General features: G+C 43.6%; 1 protein-coding gene across 1 annotated transcript in view; it reads left to right on the forward strand.

The window, feature by feature from the left end:
* The window catches only part of pla2g6 (phospholipase A2, group VI (cytosolic, calcium-independent)), a 46,138-nt gene that overhangs the window by 13,958 nt on the left and 9,937 nt on the right, over positions 1–22,243 (forward strand). The window contains 12 exon segments of the mRNA XM_034132849.1: positions 498–678; positions 1,879–2,066; positions 2,821–2,917; positions 3,394–3,513; positions 3,516–3,596; positions 4,007–4,115; positions 16,070–16,116; positions 16,119–16,188; positions 17,786–17,876; positions 18,114–18,277; positions 18,667–18,817; positions 21,786–21,922. Coding sequence (XP_033988740.1) covers positions 498–678; positions 1,879–2,066; positions 2,821–2,917; positions 3,394–3,513; positions 3,516–3,596; positions 4,007–4,115; positions 16,070–16,116; positions 16,119–16,188; positions 17,786–17,876; positions 18,114–18,277; positions 18,667–18,817; positions 21,786–21,922 — 1,436 coding nt within the window.

Consider the following 22,243-nt stretch of genomic DNA (forward strand, 5'->3'; position numbering starts at 1 on the left):
AAGGATGCGTGTACTTCTACTTGAGAAAGGATGCGTGTACTTCTACTTGAGTAAAGGATGTGTGTACTTCTACTTGAGGAAAGGATGCGTGTACTTCTACTCGAGTAAAGGATGCGTGTACTTCTACTCGAGTAAAGGATGCGTGTACTTCTACTCGAGTAAAGGATGCGTGTACTTCTACTCGAGTAAAGGATGTGTGTACTTCTACTCGAGTAAAGGATGTGTGTACTTCTACTCGAGTAAAGGATGTGTGTACTTCTACTCGAGGAAAGGATGCGTGTACTTCTACTCGAGGAAAGGATGCGTGTACTTCTACTCGAGTAAAGGATGTGTGTACTTCTACTCGAGTAAAGGATGTGTGTACTTCTACTCAAGTAAAGGATGTGTGTACTTCTACTTGAGTAAAGGATGTGTGTACTTCTACTTGAGTAAAGGATGTGTGTACTTCTACTTGAGTAAAGGATGTGTGTACTCTTGCCCTCTCTGTCTCTGTGCAGTCAGATTAACTCCCGGGACGCCTCGGGTCAGACGCCTCTGCACCGGGCGTGCGTGCGCGGCGACACGGCGTGTGTGACGGAGCTGCTGGAGGAGAGCCAGGCTCGAACCGACATCAAGGACCAGGACGGAGAGACGCCCATGCACTGCGCCGCCAAGCAGGACACGCCCGCCATCATCAAGGTGAGGGGTCACTGCCCGGAGGAAACAACGAGAAACAACCAGCAACCACCGAAAAGTGGTTTAAAGGCCACAGATTCAAGAGGGAAGTCTAAAAACAGGTTTACATATCCTAATTCTGGGAGTTTAAAAGAGAAGTGGTTTCAAGGTCACAGATACTGGTTTATAAAGCATTGAATGGTTTAGGGCTAAAATACATTTGCAACACGTGGCATTAGGTAGCAACCACGGCAATATGTCTTACCTCTGTTGTTGTCTGATCAAAAGTTGTCTTCAATGGCATTCAAACGATTAAAACGCTGCTGAAGTTGATCCATAGGTTGATCCAATGTGTCTGTGTCACTTTGAAATGATTTCTGATAATCCATCAGAAATAAACCTACTTTTAAGTTTTCAGATTTCAGAGCGTGAGATAGGTTTCGGTTTTGGCAAACTGCTTGCGCATAGCTCTCATTTCTCAATGGTAACGTTGGTGTGTATGTGGAAATTCCCCTTCGATTCTATTGGCTCTAACGGTCAGAAAGAGATGTCAATCATCAAAATCGACCAATGGGTTCCAGAGATATGGAAAATCCACCCAAATGACCCCAGAAGTGGTTTCTTTTGGCTAAACCTCTCTAAAAAGGTCAAATTTCACTTGTTTTGCATCAATCTTGATACAGGGTACTTATTATATGTTGTAATTTGGATTCCTAAAGCTTTTAGTCTACCTTACCATCATCCAAGGGTAGTTTTCACTATAAGTACAAAATAATTTTTGGACGGACACTATAATTTACAGTTTTTTACTATGTTCAATCTGAATTTTCTTTAAAATAAAAAACATCTATATTGATTCTGACTTTTCTACATCCAACTCACAGGTTCATCATTACTTTGAGAAAAAAGATTATTAATTTTCCCCTTTTAGAAGGGAAGATATGGTCATTTGTTCTGGGAATGTCATTTTCGAGCCCGAGACCTGAAAAACAGGCTCAGGGCTTAAGAGGTTAAAGAGTCTTTTAAAGCCATTTTATTCTATGTTTCTGCCGCACTATTTCTTAATGCTTAATGTCTTTCATGTTTGTAAAGCACTTTGAATTGCCTTGTGTTGAAAGGTGCTGTATAATTAAACTTGCCTTGCCTTAAAGCTTGAACTGCGCTGCATGTTAACCCCCTCCCCCCCTCCCCCCCCCCCCCCCCCCCCCCCCCTCCCTCCCTCAGGTCATGTGCTCTCGGATGTGTTCGGGCGTGAACGAGCTGAATCTCCACGGGGAGACGCCGCTGCACGTTTCCTGTCGCCTCGGCCGAGTCGAGTCCGTCAAAGCTCTGTTGGGGGGCGGAGCCAAGTGTGATGTCATCGGAGGGGTGGGGTACCCCATCCACAGCGCCATGAAGTACAGCGAGAAGGGGTGAGTGAAAAACAAGAAACAACTTCAAGGTTTCTTCATCAATATATCACAGGTCTCAGATATATCCAGAGCCTGTCTCTGATTGGCTGAAACACCAAACAGATCATTGCAGCATTACCCATAATCCCCTCTGTTTCAGCCCTGTTTCCAAAGTGCTGATTCTCTGTCTGTTACTTTAGATGAAAATAAGGAGCCCCTCCCCACGCCCCTCTGAGAGACATTTGGTTACAAAGAACTCAATGGTGCTCTAGGAGGAGAATCAGGTGATAAGGGGGGGGGGGGGGGGGGGTTACCTTGGTTGGTGATTGGCTAATGGTTACACAAGACAAAACATCGTTATGACATCATCAAGTGGCCAAAATCTGATCAGCTCATTTTCAGACAGGTTTTTATAGAAATGGATCAAAAAGAGAGAGAATCTTTCTGGTTTCTGGTAGTTCGTTCCAGATATTTGGAAATATCCCGAACCAAATTCTCTCGTTCCTCTACCCCTAGTCTTCCTGTGAAATTATAGTTTGACACTTTTCTAACCTTTTTATATTCCTTTCATCCTTCTCGTTCCTCCATGTTCATCCCCAGACAACACATGTTCCCGCTTTACTGTTACCCGAACCCATCTTTGACCTTTGAACCACTTTTCTTTTCAATTCCCAGGATATTTAAACCTGTTTTAAGACTTTCCCTCGTGAGTCTTTGGGCTTTAAACCACTTTTAACTCAAATATAGTTTCTTAAATGTTGTGTTTTCTTGCCAGCTGTGTGGAGGAGATCCTGAAGGCCGACGCCGGGCAGCTGCAGGCTGAAGACTCTCTGTACGGAGGAACGCCGCTGCACTGGAGCAAAACTGCTGAGGTGGGAACATTACATCATAAATACCATCACAAATCCAGATTGATTATCATGTACGTCCATATAGAGTGGTGCAGTGACGAGTCCCAAAGGAAGTGAGTCAGCATTTCACCACTTCCTGTTCCCTCGTCTCAGAGCCAATGGGATCTCTCCATAGGCTCTGGAAAATAGCTGAACTAAGGTCTGTGGTTGAGACACATTGAAGAGACGGATCACGTTTTGTACATTAAGACAACATTAAATACGGTTTATTGCGGTGATAACTATTTAAATAAATAAGTATATTGCAAGATGACAAACAGATGAATGTTTATGGAGGCACTTCACAGCTCAGGTGTTTAGCAGTCTGATGGCCTGTCTCTTTAATTGCTGTAACAAATGACATTTCCTCTCTGCGTGACCAGCAAAGGTATTCTGATTCTGGTTGACACGTTAAGAGGATGTTTAAATATCCCCCCTCCCCGCCTCTCTTTCTCCAGATGTGCCGCCTGCTGCTGGAGCACGGCTGCGCGGTGAACTACCTCAGCAAGACCGGAGAGAGCGCGCTTCATATCCTCACCAGGAGGGGGCGCTTCGGGGCGGCCATGGTGCTGCTCACCCCCCACCCCCCCCCCCAAACGGAGCCAACGCCAACCTGAAGGGCCAGCACGGAAACACGGCGCTGCACCTCGCCAGTGAAGGTGTGGTGTGTGTGTGTGTGTTTGTGTGTGTGTGTTGTGTGTGTGAGTGTGTGTGTGTGGTGTGGTGTTGCTGTGTTGTGTGTGATGTGGGTGTGATAGATGTGTGTGTGTGTGTGTGTGTGGGGTGTGGTGATGGTGTGTCGTTGTTGTGTGTGTGTAGTGTGTGTGTGGTATGTGTGTGTGTGTTGTGTGTGGGTGTGTGTGTGGTGTGTGTGTGTGTGTGGTGTGTGTGTGTTGTTGTGTGTGTGTGTGTGTGTGTTGTGTGTGTGGTGTGTCTGTGTGTGTGTGTGTGTGTGTGTGTGATGTGTGTGTGTGTGGTGTGTGTGTGTGTGTGTGTGGTGTGTGTGTGTGTGTGTGTGTGTGTGGTGTGTGTGTGTGTGTGTCTGACCATGTGTGTGGCTGTGTTCCTCAGATGGATCACATGGAGCTGATCAAAGCTCTGATCGTGTTCGGGGCGGACGTGGAGATCCACAACGACCTGGGAGAAACACCGGGACTCATCGCTGCTCGCACCAGCAAAGGTGAGAGGAGAGGAGAGGGGCGTTAGGGTGAGTTTAATGATGAGTTTATGTTAACCCTAAAACAGGCCAGTGTTCACTTTATTCTAACATGTAGTCTCGTGTAAAGAGGCTCCATTCTTCTTTTGGGGTTTTTTCCCCTTTCCTGAAAGTGTTATTGGCTCGCACTCGTTGTACGTGATAGGCCAACAGAACCGACCAGCTAACCAATCAGAGCAGACTGGGGCTCTCATTTCAGACAGAGGGTGAAAAGAGGTGCTGCAGCACAGGCAGTATGAGAGATATACACCTGAACATCAGCAGGAGAGGACTCTTTAAAGTAGAGACACTACATACTGATATACACCTGAACATCAGCAGGAGAGGACTCTTTAAAGTAGAGACACTACATACTGATATACACCTGAACATCAGCAGGAGAGGACTCTTTAAAGTAGAGACACTACATACTGATATACACCTGAACATCAGCAGGAGAGGACTCTTTAAAGTAGAGACACTACATACTGATATACACCTGAACATCAGCAGGAGAGGACTCTTTAAAGTAGAGACACTACATACTGATATACACCTGAACATCAGCAGGAAGAGGACTCTTTAAAGTAGAGACACTACCTACTGATATACACCTGAACATCAGCAGGGAGAGGACTCTTTAAAGTAGAGACACTACATACTGATATACACCTGAACATCAGCAGGAGAGGACTCTTTAAAGTAGAGACACTACATACTGATATACACCTGAACATCAGCAGGAGAGGACTCTTTAAAGGAGAGACCCTACATACTGATATACACCTGGAACATCAGCAGGAGAGGACCTCTTTAAAAGGAGAGACACTACATACTGATATACACCTGAACATCAGCAGGAGAGGACTCTTTAAAGTAGAGGACACTACATACTGCTATACACCTGAACATCAGCAGGAGAGGACTCTTTAAAGTAGAGACACTACATACTGATATACACCTGAACATCAGCAGGAGAGTAGCTCTTTAAAGTAGAGACACTACATACTGATATCACCTGAACATCAGCAGGAGAGGGACTCTTTAAAGTAGAGAGCCACGACATACTGATATACACCCTGAACATCAGCCGGAGAGGACTCTTTAAAGTAGAGACACTACATTACTGAATACACCTGAACATCAGCAGGAGAGGACTCTTTAAAGTAGAGACACTACATACGATATACACCTGAACATCAGCAGGAGAGGACTCTTTAAAGAGTAGAGACACTACATACTGATATACACCTGAACATCAGCAGGAGAGGACTCTTTTAAAGTAGAGACACTACATACTGATATACACCTGAACATCAGCAGGAGAGGACTCTTTATTAAAGGAGAGACACTACATACTGATATACACCTGAACATGAGCAGGAGAGGACTCTTTAAAAGTAGAGGACACTACCTACTGATATCACCTGAACATCAGCAGGAGAGGACTCTTTAAAGTAGAGACAGCTACTACTGATATACACCTGAACATCAGTAGGAGAGGTAGCTCTTTAAAAGTAGAGACACTACATACTGATATACATCCTGAACTATCAGCAGGAGAGGGACTCTTTAAAACGTAGAGACACTACATAATGATATACACCTGAAACATCAGCAGGAGAGGGACTCTTAAAGTAGAGACCATCTACATACTGATATACACCCTCCTGAACATCACTGCAGGAAGAGGACTCTTTAAAGTAGAGACACTACATACTGATATACCCTGAACATCAGCAGGAGAGGACTCTTTAAAGTAGAGCACTACATACTGATATACACCTGAACATCAGCAGGAGAGGACTCTTTAAAGTAGAGACACTACATACTGATATACACCTGAACATCAGCAGGAGAGGACTCTTTAAAGGAGAGACACTACATACTGATATACACCTGAACATCAGCAGGAGAGGACTCTTTAAAGGAGAGACACTACATACTGATATACACCTGAACATCAGCAGGAGAGGACTCTTTAAAGTAGAGACACTACCTACTGATATACACCTGAACATCAGCAGGAGAGGACTCTTTAAAGGAGAGACACTACATACTGATATACACCTGAACATCAGCAGGAGAGGACTCTTTAAAGGAGAGACACTACATACTGATATACACCTGAACATCAGCAGGAGAGGACTCTTTAAAGTAGAGACACTACCTACTGATATACACCTGAACATCAGCAGGAGAGGACTCTTTAAAGTAGAGACACTACATACTGATATACACCTGAACATCAGCAGGAGAGGACTCTTTAAAGTAGAGACACTACATACTGATATACACCTGAACATCAGCAGGAGAGGACTCTTTAAAGTAGAGACACTACATACTGATATACACCTGAACATCAGCAGGAGAGGACTCTTTAAAGTAGAGACACTACATACTGATATACACCTGAACATCAGCAGGAGAGGACTCTTTAAAGTAGAGACACTACATACTGATATACACCTGAACATCAGCAGGAGAGGACTCTTTAAAGTAGAGACACTACATACTGATATACACCTGAACATCAGCAGGAGAGGACTCTTTAAAGTAGAGACACTACATACTGATATACACCTGACCATCAGCAGGAGAGGACTCTTTAAATTAGAGACACTACATACTGATATACACCTGAACATCAGCAGGAGAGGACTCTTTAAAGTAGAGACACTACATACTGATATACACCTGAACATCAGCAGGAGAGGACTCTTTAAAGGAGAGACACTACATACTGATATACACCTGAACATCAGCAGGAGAGGACTCCTTTAAAGGAGAGGACACTACATACTGATATACACCTGAACATCAGCAGGAGAGGACTCTTTAAAGGAGAGACACTACATACTGATATACACCTGACATCAGCAGGAGGAGGACTCTTTAAAGTAGAGACACTACATACTGATATACACCTGAACATCAGCAGGAGAGGACTCTTTAAAGTAGAGACACTACATACTGATATACACCTGAACATCAGCAGGAGAGGACTCTTTAAAGTAGAGACACTACATACTGATATACACCTGAACATCAGCAGGAGAGGACTCTTTAAAGTAGAGACACTACATACTGATATACACCTGAACATCAGCAGGAGAGGACTCTTTAAAGTAGAGACACTACATACTGATATACACCTGAACATCAGCAGGAGAGGACTCTTTAAAGTAGAGACACTACATACTGATATACACCTGAACATCAGCAGGAGAGGACTCTTTAAAGTAGAGACACTACATACTGATATACACCTGAACATCAGCAGGAGAGGACTCTTTAAAGTAGAGACACTACATACTGATATACACCTGAACATCAGCAGGAGAGGACTCTTTAAAGTAGAGACACTACATACTGATATACACCTGAACATCAGCAGGAGAGGACTCTTTAAAGTAGAGACCACTACATACTGATATACACCTGACCATCAGCAGGAGAGGACTCTTTAAAGTAGAGACACTACATACTGATATACACCTGAACATCAGCAGGAGAGGACTCTTTAAAAGTAGAGACACTACATACTGATATACACCTGAACATCAGCAGGAGAGGACTCTTTAAAGGAGAGACACTACATACTGATATACACCTGAACATCAGCAGGAGAGGACTCTTTAAAGGAGAGACACTACATACTGATATACACCTGAACATCAGCAGGAGAGGACTCTTTAAAGGAGAGACACTACATACTGATATACCCCTGAACATCAAGCAGGAGAGGGACTCTTAAAGTAGAGACACTACCATACGGATATACACACTGAACATCAGCAGGAGAGGACTCTTTAAAGTAGAGACCACTACATACTGATATACACCTGAAACATCCAGCAGGAGAGGACATCTTTTAAAGTAGAGACCTACATACTGATATACACCTGAACATACAGCAGGAGAGGGCACTCTTAAAGTAGAGACCACTACATACTGAGATACACCTGAACATCAGCGATGGAGAGGACTCTTTAAAGTCGAGGACACTACATACTGATATACACTGAACACAGCAGGAGAGGACTCTTTAAAGTAGAGGACACTACATACTGATATACACCCTGAACATCAGCAAGGAGAGGAGTCTTTTAATAAAGTAGAGACACTACATACTGATGATACACCTGAACATCAGCAGAGAGGACTCTTTAAGTAGAGACTACTACATACTGTATACCACCTGAACATCAGCAGCAGAGGACTCTTTAAGTAGAGACACTACATACTGATATACACCTGAACATCAGCAGGAGAGGACTCTTTAAAGTAGAGACACTACATACTGATATACACCTGAACATCAGCAGGAGAGGACTCTTTAAAGTAGAGACACTACATACTGATATACACCTGAACATCAGCAGGAGAGGACTCTTTAAAGTAGAGACACTACATACTGATATACACCTGAACATCAGCAGGAGAGGACTCTTTAAAGTAGAGACACTACATACTGATATACACCCTGAACATCAGCAGGAGAGGACTCTTTAAAGTAGAGACACTACATACTGATATACACCTGAACATCAGCAGGAGAGGACTCTTTAAAGTAGAGACACTACATACTGATATACACCTGAACATCAGCAGGAGAGGACTCTTTAAAGGAGAGACACTACATACTGATATACACCTGAACATCAGCAGGAGAGGACTCTTTAAGGAGAGACCTACATACTGATATACACCTGAACATCAGCAGGAGAGGACATCAGCAGGAGAGGACTCTTAAAGTAGAGGACACTACATACTGATATACACCTGAACATCAGCAGGAGAGGACTCTTTAAAGTAGAGACACTACATACTGATATACACCTGAACATCAGCAGGAGAGGACTCTTTAAAGTAGAGACACTACATACTGATATACACCCTGAACATCAGCAGGAGAGGACTCTTTAAAGTAGAGACACTACATACTGATATACACCTGAACATCAGCAGGAGAGGACTCTTTAAAGTAGAGACACTACATACTGATATACACCTGAACATCAGCAGGAGAGGACTCTTTAAAGTAGAGACACTACATACTGATATACACCTGAACATCAGCAGGAGAGGACTCTTTAAAGTAGAGACACTACATACTGATATACACCTGAACATCAGCAGGAGAGGACTCTTTAAAGTAGAGACACTACATACTGATATACACCTGAACATCAGCAGGAGAGGACTCTTTAAAGTAGAGACACTACATACTGATATACACCTGAACATCAGCAGGAGAGGACTCTTTAAAGTAGAGACACTACATACTGATATACACCTGAACATCAGCAGGAGAGGACTCTTTAAAGTAGAGACACTACATACTGATATACACCTGAACATCAGCAGGAGAGGACTCTTTAAAGTAGAGACACTACATACTGATATACACCTGAACATCAGCAGGAGAGGACTCTTTAAAGTAGAGACACTACATACTGATATACACCTGAACATCAGCAGAGAGGACTCTTTAAAGTAGAGACACTACATACTGATATACACCTGAACATCAGCAGGAGAGGACTCTTTAAAGTAGAGACACTACATACTGATATACACCTGAACATCAGCAGGAGAGACTCTTTAAAGTAGAGACACTACTACTGATATACACCTGAACATCAGCAGGAGAGGACTCTTTAAAGTAGAGACACTACATACTGATATACACCTGAACATCAGCAGGAGAGGACTCTTTAAAGTAGAGGACACTACATACTGATATACACCTGAACATCAGCAGGAGAGGACTCTTTAAAGTAGAGACACTACATACTGATATACACCTGAACATCAGCAGGAGAGGACTCTTTAAAGTAGAGACACTACATACTGATATACACCTGAACATCAGCAGGAGAGGACTCTTTAAAGTAGAGACACTACATACTGATATACACCTGAACATCAGCAGGAGAGGACTCTTTAAAGTAGAGACACTACATACTGATATACACCTGAACATCAGCAGGAGAGGACTCTTTAAAGTAGAGACACTACATACTGATATACACCTGAACATCAGCAGGAGAGGACTCTTTAAAGTAGAGACACTACATACTGATATACACCTGAACATCAGCAGGAGAGGACTCTTTAAAGTAGAGACACTACATACTGATATACACCTGAACATCAGCAGGAGAGGACTCTTTAAAGTAGAGACACTACATACTGATATACACCTGAACATCAGCAGGAGAGGACTCTTTAAAGTAGAGACACTACATACTGATATACACCTGAACATCAGCAGGAGAGGACTCTTTAAAGTAGAGACACTACATACTGATATACACCTGAACATCAGCAGGAGAGGACTCTTTAAAGTAGAGACACTACCTACTGATATACACCTGAACATCAGCAGGAGAGGACTCTTTAAAGTAGAGACACCTACATACTGATATACACCTGAACATCAGCAGGAGAGGACTCTTTAAAGTAGAGACATCTACATACTGATATACACCTGAACATCAGCAGGAGAGGACTCTTTAAGTAGAGACACTACATACTGATATACACCTGAACATCAGCAGGAGAGGACTCTTTAAAGTAGAGACACTACATACTGATATACACCTGAACATCAGCAGGAGAGGACTCTTTAAAGTAGAGACACTACATACTTGATATACACCTGAACATCAGCAGGAGAGGACTCTTTAAAGTAGAGACACTACACTACTGATATACACCTGAACATCAGCAGGAGAGGACTCTTTAAAGTAGAGACACTACATACTGATATACACCTGACCATCAGCAGGAGAGGACTCTTTAAAGAGAGACACTACATACTGATATACACCTGAAACATCAGCAGGAGAGGACTCTTTAAAGTAGAGACACTACATACTGATATACACCTGAACATCAGCAGGAAGGACTCTTTAAAGGAGGACACACATACTGATATACACCTGAACATCAGCATAGAGGACTCTTAAAGAGAGACCCTACATACTGATATACACCTGAACATCAGCAGGAGAGGACTCTTTAAAGGAGAGAAACTACATACTGATATACACCTGAACATCAGCAGGAGAGGACTCTTTAAAGTAGAGACACTACATACTGATATACACCTGAACATCAGCAGGAGAGAGGACTCTTAAAAGTAGAGACACTACATACTGATATACACCTGAACATCAGCAGGAGAGGACTCTTTAAAGTAGAAGAGACACTACATACTGATATACACCTGAACATCAGCAGGAGAGGACTCTTTAAAGTAGAGACACTACATACTGATATACACCTGAACATCAGCAGGAGAGGACTCTTTAAAGTAGAGACACTACATACTGATATACACCTGAACATCAGCAGGAGAGGACTCTTTAAAGTAGAGACACTACATACTGATATACACCTGAACATCAGCAGGAGAGGACTCTTTAAAGTAGAGACACTACATACTGATATACACCTGAACATCAGCAGGAGAGGACTCTTTAAAGTAGAGACACTACATACTGATATACACCTGAACATCAGCAGGAGAGGACTCTTTAAAGTAGAGACACTACATACTGATATACACCTGAACATCAGCAGGAGAGGACTCTTTAAGTAGAGACACTACATACTGATATACACCTGAACATCAGCAGGAGAGGACTCTTTAAAGTAGAGACACTACATACTGATATACACCTGAACATCAGCAGGAGAGGGACTCTTTAAAGTAGAGACACTACATACTGATATACACCTGAACATCAGCAGGAGAGGACTCTTTAAAGTAGAGACACTACATACTGATATACACCTGAACATCAGCAGGAGAGGACTCTTTAAAGTAGAGACACTACATACTGATATACACCTGAACATCAGCAGGAGAGGACTCTTTAAAGTAGAGACACTACATACTGATATACACCTGAACATCAGCAGGAGAGGACTCTTTAAAGTAGAGACACTACATACTGATATACACCTGAACATCAGCAGGAGAGGACTCTTTAAAGTAGAGACACTACATACTGATATACACCTGAACATCAGCAGGAGAGGACTCTTTAAAGTAGAGACACTACATACTGATATACACCTGAACATCAGCAGGAGAGGACTCTTTAAAGTAGAGACACTAACTTGCAACCGAACATCAGCAGGAGAGGACTCTTTAAAGTAGAGACACTACATACTGATATACACCTGAACATCAGCAGGAGAGGACTCTTTAAAGTAGAGACACTACATACTGATATACACCTGAACATCAGCAGGAGAGGACTCTTTAAAGTAGAGACACTACATACTGATATACACCTGAACATCAGCAGGAGAGGACTCTTTAAAGTAGAGACACTACATACTGATATACACCTGAACATCAGCAGGAGAGGACTCTTTAAAGTAGAGACACTACATACTGATATACACCTGAACATCAGCAGGAGAGGACTCTTTAAAGTAGAGACACTACATACTGATATACACCTGAACATCAGCAGGAGAGGACTCTTTAAAGTAGAGACACTACATACTGATATACACCTGAACATCAGCAGGAGAGGACTCTTTAAGTAGAGACACTACATACTGATATACACCTGAACATCAGCAGGAGAGGACTCTTTAAAGTAGAGACACTACATACTGATATAACCTGAACATCAGCAGGAGAGGACTCTTTAAAGTAGAGACACTACATACTGATATACACCTGAACATCAGCAGGAGAGGACTCTTTAAAGTAGAGACACTACATACTGATATACACCTGAACATCAGCAGGAGAGGACTCTTAAAGTAGAGACACTACATACTGATATACACCTGAACATCAGCAGGAGAGGACTCTTTAAAGTAGAGACACTACATACTGATATACACCTGAACATCAGCAGGAGAGGACTCTTTAAAGTAGAGACACTACATACTGATATACACCTGAACATCAGCAGGAGAGGACTCTTTAAAGTAGAGACACTACATACTGATATACACCTGAACATCAGCAGGAGAGGACTCTTTAAAGTAGAGACACTACATACTGATATACACCTGAACATCAGCAGGAGAGGACTCTTTAAAGTAGAGACACTACATACTGATATACACCTGAACATCAGCAGGAGAGGACTCTTTAAAGTAGAGACACTACATACTGATATACACCTGAACATCAGCAGGAGAGGACTCTTTAAAGTAGAGACACTACATACTGATATACACCTGAACATCAGCAGGAGAGGACTCTTTAAAGTAGAGACACTACACTACTGATATACACCTGAACATCGCAGGAGAGGACTCTTTAAAGTAGAGACACTACATACTGATATACACCGAACATCAGCAGGAGAGGACCTCTTTAAAGTAGAGACACTACTACTGATATACACATGAACATCAGCAGTAGAGGACTCTTTAAAGTAGAGACACTACATACTGATATACCCACTGAACATCAGAGGAGAGGACTCTTAAAGTAGAGACACTACATACTGATATACACCTGAACATCAGCAGGAGAGGACTCTTTAAAGTAGAGACACTACATACTGATATACACCTGAACATCAGCAGGAGAGGACTCTTTAAGTAGAGACACTACATACTGATATACACTGAACATCAGCAGGAGAGGACTCTTAAAGTAGAGACACTACATACTGATATACACCATTGAACATCAGCAGGAGAGACTCTTTAAAGTAGAGACCACTACATACTGTATACACCTGAACATCAGCAGGAGGACTCTTTTACAGTAGAGACACTACATACTGATATACACCTGAACATCAGCAGGAGAGGACTCTTTAAAGTAGAGACACTACATACTGATATACACCTGAACATCAGCAGGAGAGGACTCTTTAAAGTAGAGACACTACATACTGATATACACCTGAACATCAGCAGGAGAGGACTCTTTAAAGTAGAGACACTACATACTGATATACACCTGAACATCAGCAGGAGAGGACTCTTTAAAGTAGAGACACTACATACTGATATACACCTGAACATCAGCAGGAGAGGACTCTTTAAAGTAGAGACACTACATACTGATATACACCTGAACATCAGCAGGAGAGGACTCTTTAAAGTAGAGACACTACATACTGATATACACCTGAACATCAGCAGGAGAGGACTCTTTAAAGTAGAGACACTACATACTGATATACACCTGAACATCAGCAGGAGAGGACTCTTTAAAGTAGAGACACTACATACTGATATACACCTGAACATCAGCAGGAGAGGACTCTTTAAAGTAGAGACACTACATACTGATATACACCTGAACATCAGCAGGAGAGGACTCTTTAAAGTAGAGACACTACATACTGATATACACCTGAACATCAGCAGGAGAGGACTCTTTAAAGTAGAGACACTACATACTGATATACACCTGAACATCAGCAGGAGAGGACTCTTTAAAGTAGAGACACTACCGACTGATATACACCTGACATCAGCAGGAGAGGACTCTTTAAAGTAGAGACACTACCTACTGATATATACACCTGAACATTAGCAGGAGAGGACTCTTTAAAGTAGAGACACTACATTACTGATATACACCTGAACATCAGCAGGAGAGAACTCTTTTAAAGTAGAGACACTACATACTGAGTACACCTGAACATCAGGCAGGAGAGGACTCTTTAAAGTAGAGACACTACATACCTGATATACACCCTGAACATTAGCAGGAGAGGACCTCTTTAAGTAGAGACACTACATACTGATATACACCTGAACATCAGCAGGAGAGAACTCTTTAAAGTAGAGACACTACATACTGATATACACCTGAACATCAGCAGGAGAGGACTCTTTAAAGTAGAGACACTACATACTGATATACACCTGAACATCAGCAGGAGAGGACTCTTTAAAGTAGAGACACTAAACACTAATGCTTCCACTAAAGCTGCTGCATGGAAAACCAAAGGTGTGTTCTGACTTTAAAATAATCACTAGTGTCTTGTCACAACATGCATGAAGTGTCTGTAAAAGGGTCAATAAGCAAGATGTAACTATAGAGATAGTGTGAGATCAATAAATAAAAGTGTCTAGAGAAGAGGGAAATGGATAAGAGGTTTCAAAACAAAATAAATGTCTGGTCAGTGAGTTGTTTATAAATTGCAATCAACTGCTCCGCTGTTTCTCCTTCTGAACAGCAGAGGGCAGGATGATGGATTTAACAATAACTACAGGGGGAATAGTTGTATTTAATTAGATTGCTTTAACACTCTGAAACACAAACTACCATTGTGATATTTAAACAAAATCACTTAATGCTAGATATTTTTATTTAAAATGTCTCCAAAAGTGTTTTCAGTCATCGGATCGTGTTTAAAAAGACTAGATGGTTGCTTGTCTCTGTTCTATATTAAAGTGTATATCTCTGCAAATCATCTGCACAATATTTAATAATGAAACTAGTTTAGTTATAATGCCAGCGTTATGAAAGGGATTGCATGGATAACATTAACTTAATATGTTTCTATAGCAAGAGTATATTTGTTGTTTCTGATTTGATTGTGACCTTAATGGATGTATTTAGGATGAATGGTGTTTGATAACAGCTGATTGGTGTGTGTGTGTGTGTGTGTGTGTGTGGTGTGTGTGTGCTGTGTGTGTGTGTGTGTGTGGTGTGTGGTGTGTGTGTGGTGTGTGTGGGTGGTGTGTGTGTGTGTGTGTGTGTGTGGTGTGTGTGTGTGTGTGTGTGGTGTGGGTGTGTGTGTGTGTGTGTGCTGTGATGGTGTGTGTGTGTGTGTGTGGTGTGTGTGGTGTGTGTGTGTGTGTGTGTGTGTGTGTGTGTGTGTGTGTGTGTGTGTGTGTGTGTGTGTGTGTGTGTGTGTGTGATGGTGTGTGCTGTGTGTGTGTGTGTGTGTGTGTGTGTGTGTCTAACCCGTGTTAACATGAAGGTCCTACTAGAAAGATCCTGCTGGACATGCTGTGTAGTGTAGGGGTTGCACGCGCTGCCACCCCCCCTCCCCCGGCAGCCCGCCCCCCCTCCTCGTCAAGACCAAAACACCTGGCATAGGTAACAGCTGACCCCCCCCCCCCAAAAAAAAAACACCTGTGCTCTGTTTATTACTATACATCTAAATCTCTCTGTTTTTTGCTGTTTTCCAGCAAATATCACGTGTACTGGGGAAAGATACTTGTCAATGTGTGTGTGGGTCAGATATCCAGGTGTGTGTGGGTCAGATATCCAGGTGTGTGTGGGTCAGATATCCAGGTGTGTCTGGGTCAGATATCCAGGTGTGTGGGTCAGATATCCAGGTGTGTGTGGGTCAGATATCCAGGTGTGTGTGGGTCAGATATCCAGGTGTGTGTCGGTCAGATATCCAGGTGTGTGGGTCAGATATCCAGGTGTGTGTCGGTCAGATATCCAGGTGTGTGTGGGTCAGATATCCAGGTGTGTGTCGGTCAGATATCCAGGTGTGTGTGGGTCAGATATCCAGGTGTGTGTGTGGGTCAGATATCCCAGGTTGTGTGTGGGTCAGATATCCAGGTGTGTGTGGGTCAGATATCCAGGTGTGTGTGGGTCAGATATCCAGGTGTGTGTCGGTCAGATATCCAGGTGTGTGTGGGTCAGATATCCAGGTGTGTGTCGGTCAGATATCCAGGTGTGTGTGGGTCAGATATCCAGGTGTGTGTGGGTCAGATATCCAGGTGTGTGTCGGTCAGATATCCAGGTGTGTGTGGGTCAGATATCCAGGTGTGTGTGGGTCAGATATCCAGGTGTGTGTGGGTCAGATATCCAGGTGTGTGTGGGTCAGATATCCAGGTATGTGTCGGTCAGATATCCAGGTGTGTGCGGGTCAGATATCCAGGTGTGTGTGGGTCAGATATCCAGGTGTGTGCGGGTCAGATATCCAGGTGTGTCGGTCAGATATCCATGTGTGTGTGGGTCAGATATCCAGGTGTGTGTGGGTCAGATATCCAGGTATGTGTCGGTCAGATATCCAGGTGTGTGTGGGTCAGATATCCAGGTGTGTGTGTGGGTCAGATATCCAGGTGTGTGTTGGTCAGATATCCAGGTGTGTGTGGGTCAGATATCCAGGTGTGTGTGTTGGTCAGATATCCAGGTGTGTGTTGGTCAGATATCCAGGTGTGTGTGGGTCAGATATCCAGGTGTGTGTGGTCAGATATCCAGGTGTGTGTGGGTCAGATATCCAGGTGTGTGTGGGTCAGATATCCAGGTGTGTGTGGGTCAGATATCCAGGTGTGTGTGGGTCAGATATCCAGGTGTGTGTGGGTCAGATATCCAGGTGTGTGTTGGTCAGATATCCAGGTGTGTGTGGGTCAGATATCCAGGTGTGTGTGTTGGTCAGATATCCAGGTGTGTGTTGGTCAGATATCCAGGTGTGTGTGGGTCAGATATCCAGGTGTGTGTGGGTCAGATATCCAGGTGTGTGTGGGTCAGATATCCAGGTGTGTGTGGGTCAGATATCCAGGTGTGTGTGGGTCAGATATCCAGGTGTGTGTGGGTCAGATATCCAGGTGTGTGTTGGTCAGATATCCAGGTGTGTGTGGGTCAGATATCCAGGTGTGTGTGGGTCAGATATCCAGGTGTGTGTGGGTCAGATATCCAGGTGTGTGTTAGATATAAATGTGTGTTGTGGTGTGTGCAGGGTTTGAGGACGTCATGTTAGCGGGGGCTGCTCTCAGTGCGCTGAGCAGAGGATCCTCTGAAGGGGACGGGTCCAGAGAGCAGAACAGGAAGTGAGTGATCTTCTTCTTCATGGTTATTTCCCAGCAGAGAAACACTATTATGGAATGATAATAATATTATTATTATGAAGGCCCGCCGTTTAAACGCTGATGTCTCAGTTCTTCTGGTTCAGCTCTAGCAGCATTGTATACGATGACTTTATATCAGAGATCATATTTCAGAAAGAAATCTGAATTTTAAGTTTTTCAGAAAAAAGTAAGATTTCTTACCCCCCCCCCCCTCTTTAGGCTGGACCGGCTGCTGTGTCTGGACGGCGGCGGGATCAAAGGTCTGGTTCTGATCCAGATGCTGATCGCTCTGGAGAGGGAGGCGGGCCGGCCCACCAGAGAGCTCTTCGACTGGGTGGCAGGAACCAGCACCGGGGGCATCCTGGCCCTCGCCATCGTCCACGGTCAGAACCACAACCACAAACAACACAAAAACCAGAACTAGAATCAGAACCAGTACCAGAATGAATCAAACCAAACACAGAATAAGAACCAGAAAACCAGAACCAGAATGAGAATCAAAACTTAATGTGTGTGTGTGTGTGTGGTGTGTGTGTGTGTGTGTGTGTGTGTGTGTGTGTGTGTGTGGTGTGGTGTGTGTGTGTTGTGTGGTGTGTGTGTGTGTGTGTGGTGTGTGTGTGTGTGTGTGTGTGTGTGTGTGTGTGTGTGTTGTGTGTGTGTGTGTGTGTGTGTGTGTGTGTGGTGTGTGTGTGTGTGTGTGTGTGTGTGTGTGTGTGTGTGTTGTGTGTGTGTGTGTGTGTGTGTGTGTGTGTGTGTGTGTGTGTGTGTGCAGGTAAGTCGATGGAGTACCTGCGCTGCCTGTACTTCAGGATGAAGGAGCAGGTGTTTCGGGGCTCCCGGCCGTACGAGTCGGCTCCGCTGGAAGACTTCCTGAAGAAGGAGTTCGGAGAAAACACCAAGATGGCAGACGTGCGATACCCCAGGTATTATTTTAAAGGTCACCTATTATGCAAAATCCTCTTCTTCATGTCTCTTCTACATCAACATGTGTCCCCTCTTCTTCATGTCTCTTCTACATCAACATGTGTCCCCTCTTCTTCATGTCTCTTCTACATCAACATGTGTCCCCTCTTCTTCATGTCTCTTCTTCATCAACATGTGTCCCCTCTTCTTTCATGTCTCTTCTACATCAACATGTGTTCCCCTCTTCTTCATGTCTCTTCTACATCACATGTGTCCCCTCTTCTTCATGTCTCTTCTACATCAACATGTTGGCCCTCTCGTCTGTCTCTTCTACATCACATGTGTCCCTCTTCTTCATGTCTATTTCATCACAACTGTGTCCCCCCCTCTTCTTCATTTCTCTCTACATCAACATGTGTCCTCCTCTTCTCATGTCTCTTCTACATCAACATGTGTCCCCACTCTTCCTTCGATGTCTCTTCTACATCAACATGTGTCCCCCCTCTTCTTCATGTCTCTTCTACAGTCACCATGTGTCCCCCTCGTCTTGCATGTCCTCTTCTTACATCAACATGTGTCCCCTCTTCTTCATGTCTCTTCTACATCAACATGTGTCCCCTCTTCTTCATGTCTCTTCTACAATCAACATGTGTCCCCTCTTCTCATGTCCTCTTCTACATCACATGTGTCCCCTCTTCTTCATGTCTCTTCTTCATCACCATGTGTCCCCTCTTCTTCATGTCTCTTCTACATCAACATGTGTCCCCTCTTCTTCATGTCTCTTCTACATCAATTCATGTGTCCCCTACTTCTTCATGTCTCTTCTACATCAACATGTGTCCCCCCTCTTCTTCATGTCTCTTCTACATCAACATGGTGTCCCCTCTTCTCATGTCTCTTCTACATCAACATGTGTCCCCTCTTCTTCATGTCTCTTCTACATCAACATGTGTCCCCTCTTCTTCATGTCCTTCTACATCAACATGTGTCCCCTCTTCTTCATGTCTCTTCTTTATCATCAACATGTGTCCCTCTTCTTCATGTCTCTTCTTCATCAACATGTGTCCCCTCTTCTTCATGTCTCTTCTACATCAACATGTGTCCCCTCTTCTTCAATGGTCTCTTCTACATCAACATGTGTCCCCTCTTCTTCATGTCTCTTCTACCATCAACATGTGTCCCCTCTTCTTCATGTCTCTTCTACATCAACATGTGTCCCCTCTTCTTCATGTCTCTTCTACATCAACATGTGTCCCCCTCTTCCTTCATGTCCTCTTCTACCATCATCACATGTGTCCCCCTCTTCTTCATGTCTCTTCTACATCAACATGTGTCCCCTCTTCTTCATGTCTCTTCTACATCAACATGTGTCCCCTCTTCTTCATGTCTCTTCTACATCACATGTGTCCCCTCTTCTTCATGTCTCTTCTACATCAACATGTGTCCCCTCTTCTTCATGTCTCTTCTACATCAACATGTGTCCCCTCTTCTTCATGTCTCTTCTTCATCAGCATGTGTCCCCTCTTCTTCATGTCTCTTCTACATCAACATGTGTCCCCTCCTCTCATGTCTCTTCTACATCAACATGTGTCCCCTCTTCTTCATGTCTCTTCTACATCAACACGTCTCCCCTCTTCTTCATGTCTCTTCTACATCACATGTGTCCCCTCTTCTTCATGTCTCTTCTACAATCAACCATGTGTCCCCTCTTCTTCATGTCTCTTCTACAATCAACATGTGTCCCCTCTTCTATCATGTTCTTCTTCTTCATCACCATGTGTCCCCTCTTCTTCATGTCTCTTCTACATCAACATGTGTCCCCTCTTCTTCATGTCTCTTCTACATCAACATGTGTCCCCCTCTTCTTCAGTCTCTTTACATCAACATGTGTCCCCTCTTCTTCATGTCTCTTCTACATCAACATGTGTCCCCTCTTCTTCATGTCTCTTCTTCATCACCATGTGTCCCTCTTCTTCATGTCTCTTCTACATCACCATGTGTCCCCTCTTCTTCATGTCCTCTTCTACATCACCATGTGTCCCCTCTTCTTCATGTCTCTTCTACATCAACATGTGTCCCCTCTTCTTCATGTCTCTTCTACATCACACATGTGTCCCCCTCTTCTTCATGTCTCTTCTTCATCAACATGTGTCCCCTCTTCTTCAATGTCTCTTCTACATCAACATATGTCCCCTCTTCTTCATGTCTCTTCTTCATCAACATGGTTCCCCTCTTTCTTCATGTCTCTTCTTCATCAAACATGTGTCCCATCTTCTTCATGTCTCTTCTACATCAAACATGTGTCCCCCTCTTCTTCATGTCTCTTCTACATCAACATGTTGTCCCCTCTTCTTCATGTCTCTTCTTCATCAACATGTGTCCCTCTTCTTCATGTCTCTTCTTCATCAACATGTGTCCACCTCTTCTTCATGTCTCTTCTACATCAACATGTGTCCCCTCTTCTTCATGTCTCTTCTACTCACCATGTGTCCCCTCTTCTATCAATGTCTCTTCTTCATCAACATGTGTCCCCTCTTCTTCATGTCTCTTCTTCATCAACATGTGTCCCCTCTTCTTCATGTCTCTTCTACATCAACATGTGTCCCCTCTTCTTCATGTCTCTTCTTCATCAACATGTGTCCCTCTTCTTCATTGTCTCTTCTTCATCAACATGTGTCCCCTCTTCTTCATGTCTCTTCTTCATCAACATGTGTCCCCTCTTCTTCATGTCTCTTCTACATCAACATGTGTCCCCTCTGTGTAAAGAGACTCTGAAAGTTTCAGGAACAAAGATTCTCTCTCTTTTTGATCCATTTCTATAAAAACCTGTCTGAAATGAGCTGATCAGATTTTGTCCACTTTATGATGTCATAACGATGTTTTGGCTTGTGTAACCATTAGCCAATCAGCAACCAAGGTAACCCCCCCCCCCCCCCTTATCACCTGAATCTCCTCCATAGGGGACATTTAATGTGTGTTTGTGTGCAGGGTGATGGTGACCAGTGTTTTAGCAGACAGACATCCAGGAGAGCTGCACATCTTCAGGAACTACGACCCCCCCTCCTCCCACAGAGACCCCCCCTACAAGACCACAGCCACCTTCAAACCCCTCACCGTCCCTCAAGGTACTGACACACCTGCTGGTCTAATGCACAGGTAACCACTAAGCAATACAGCGGTGGTGACGTGAAGTCATGTGACCGTGCTGTAGTTCCTTTATAGCCCAACATTAGCCTCCTTTAGCTTAGCGGTGGTGACGTGAAGTCATGTGACCGTGCTGTAGTTCCTTTATAGCCCAACATTAGCCTCCTTTAGCTTAGCGGTGGTGACGTGAAGTCATGTGACCGTGCTGTAGTTCCTTTATAGCCCAACATTAGCCTCCTTTAGCTTAGCGGTGGTGATGTGAAGTCATGTGACCGTGCTGTAGTTCCTTTATAGCCCAACAT

Source organism: Trematomus bernacchii, unplaced genomic scaffold (genome assembly GCF_902827165.1).
Source record: "Trematomus bernacchii unplaced genomic scaffold, fTreBer1.1, whole genome shotgun sequence".
In the NCBI taxonomy this organism is placed as follows: domain Eukaryota; kingdom Metazoa; phylum Chordata; class Actinopteri; order Perciformes; family Nototheniidae; genus Trematomus; species Trematomus bernacchii.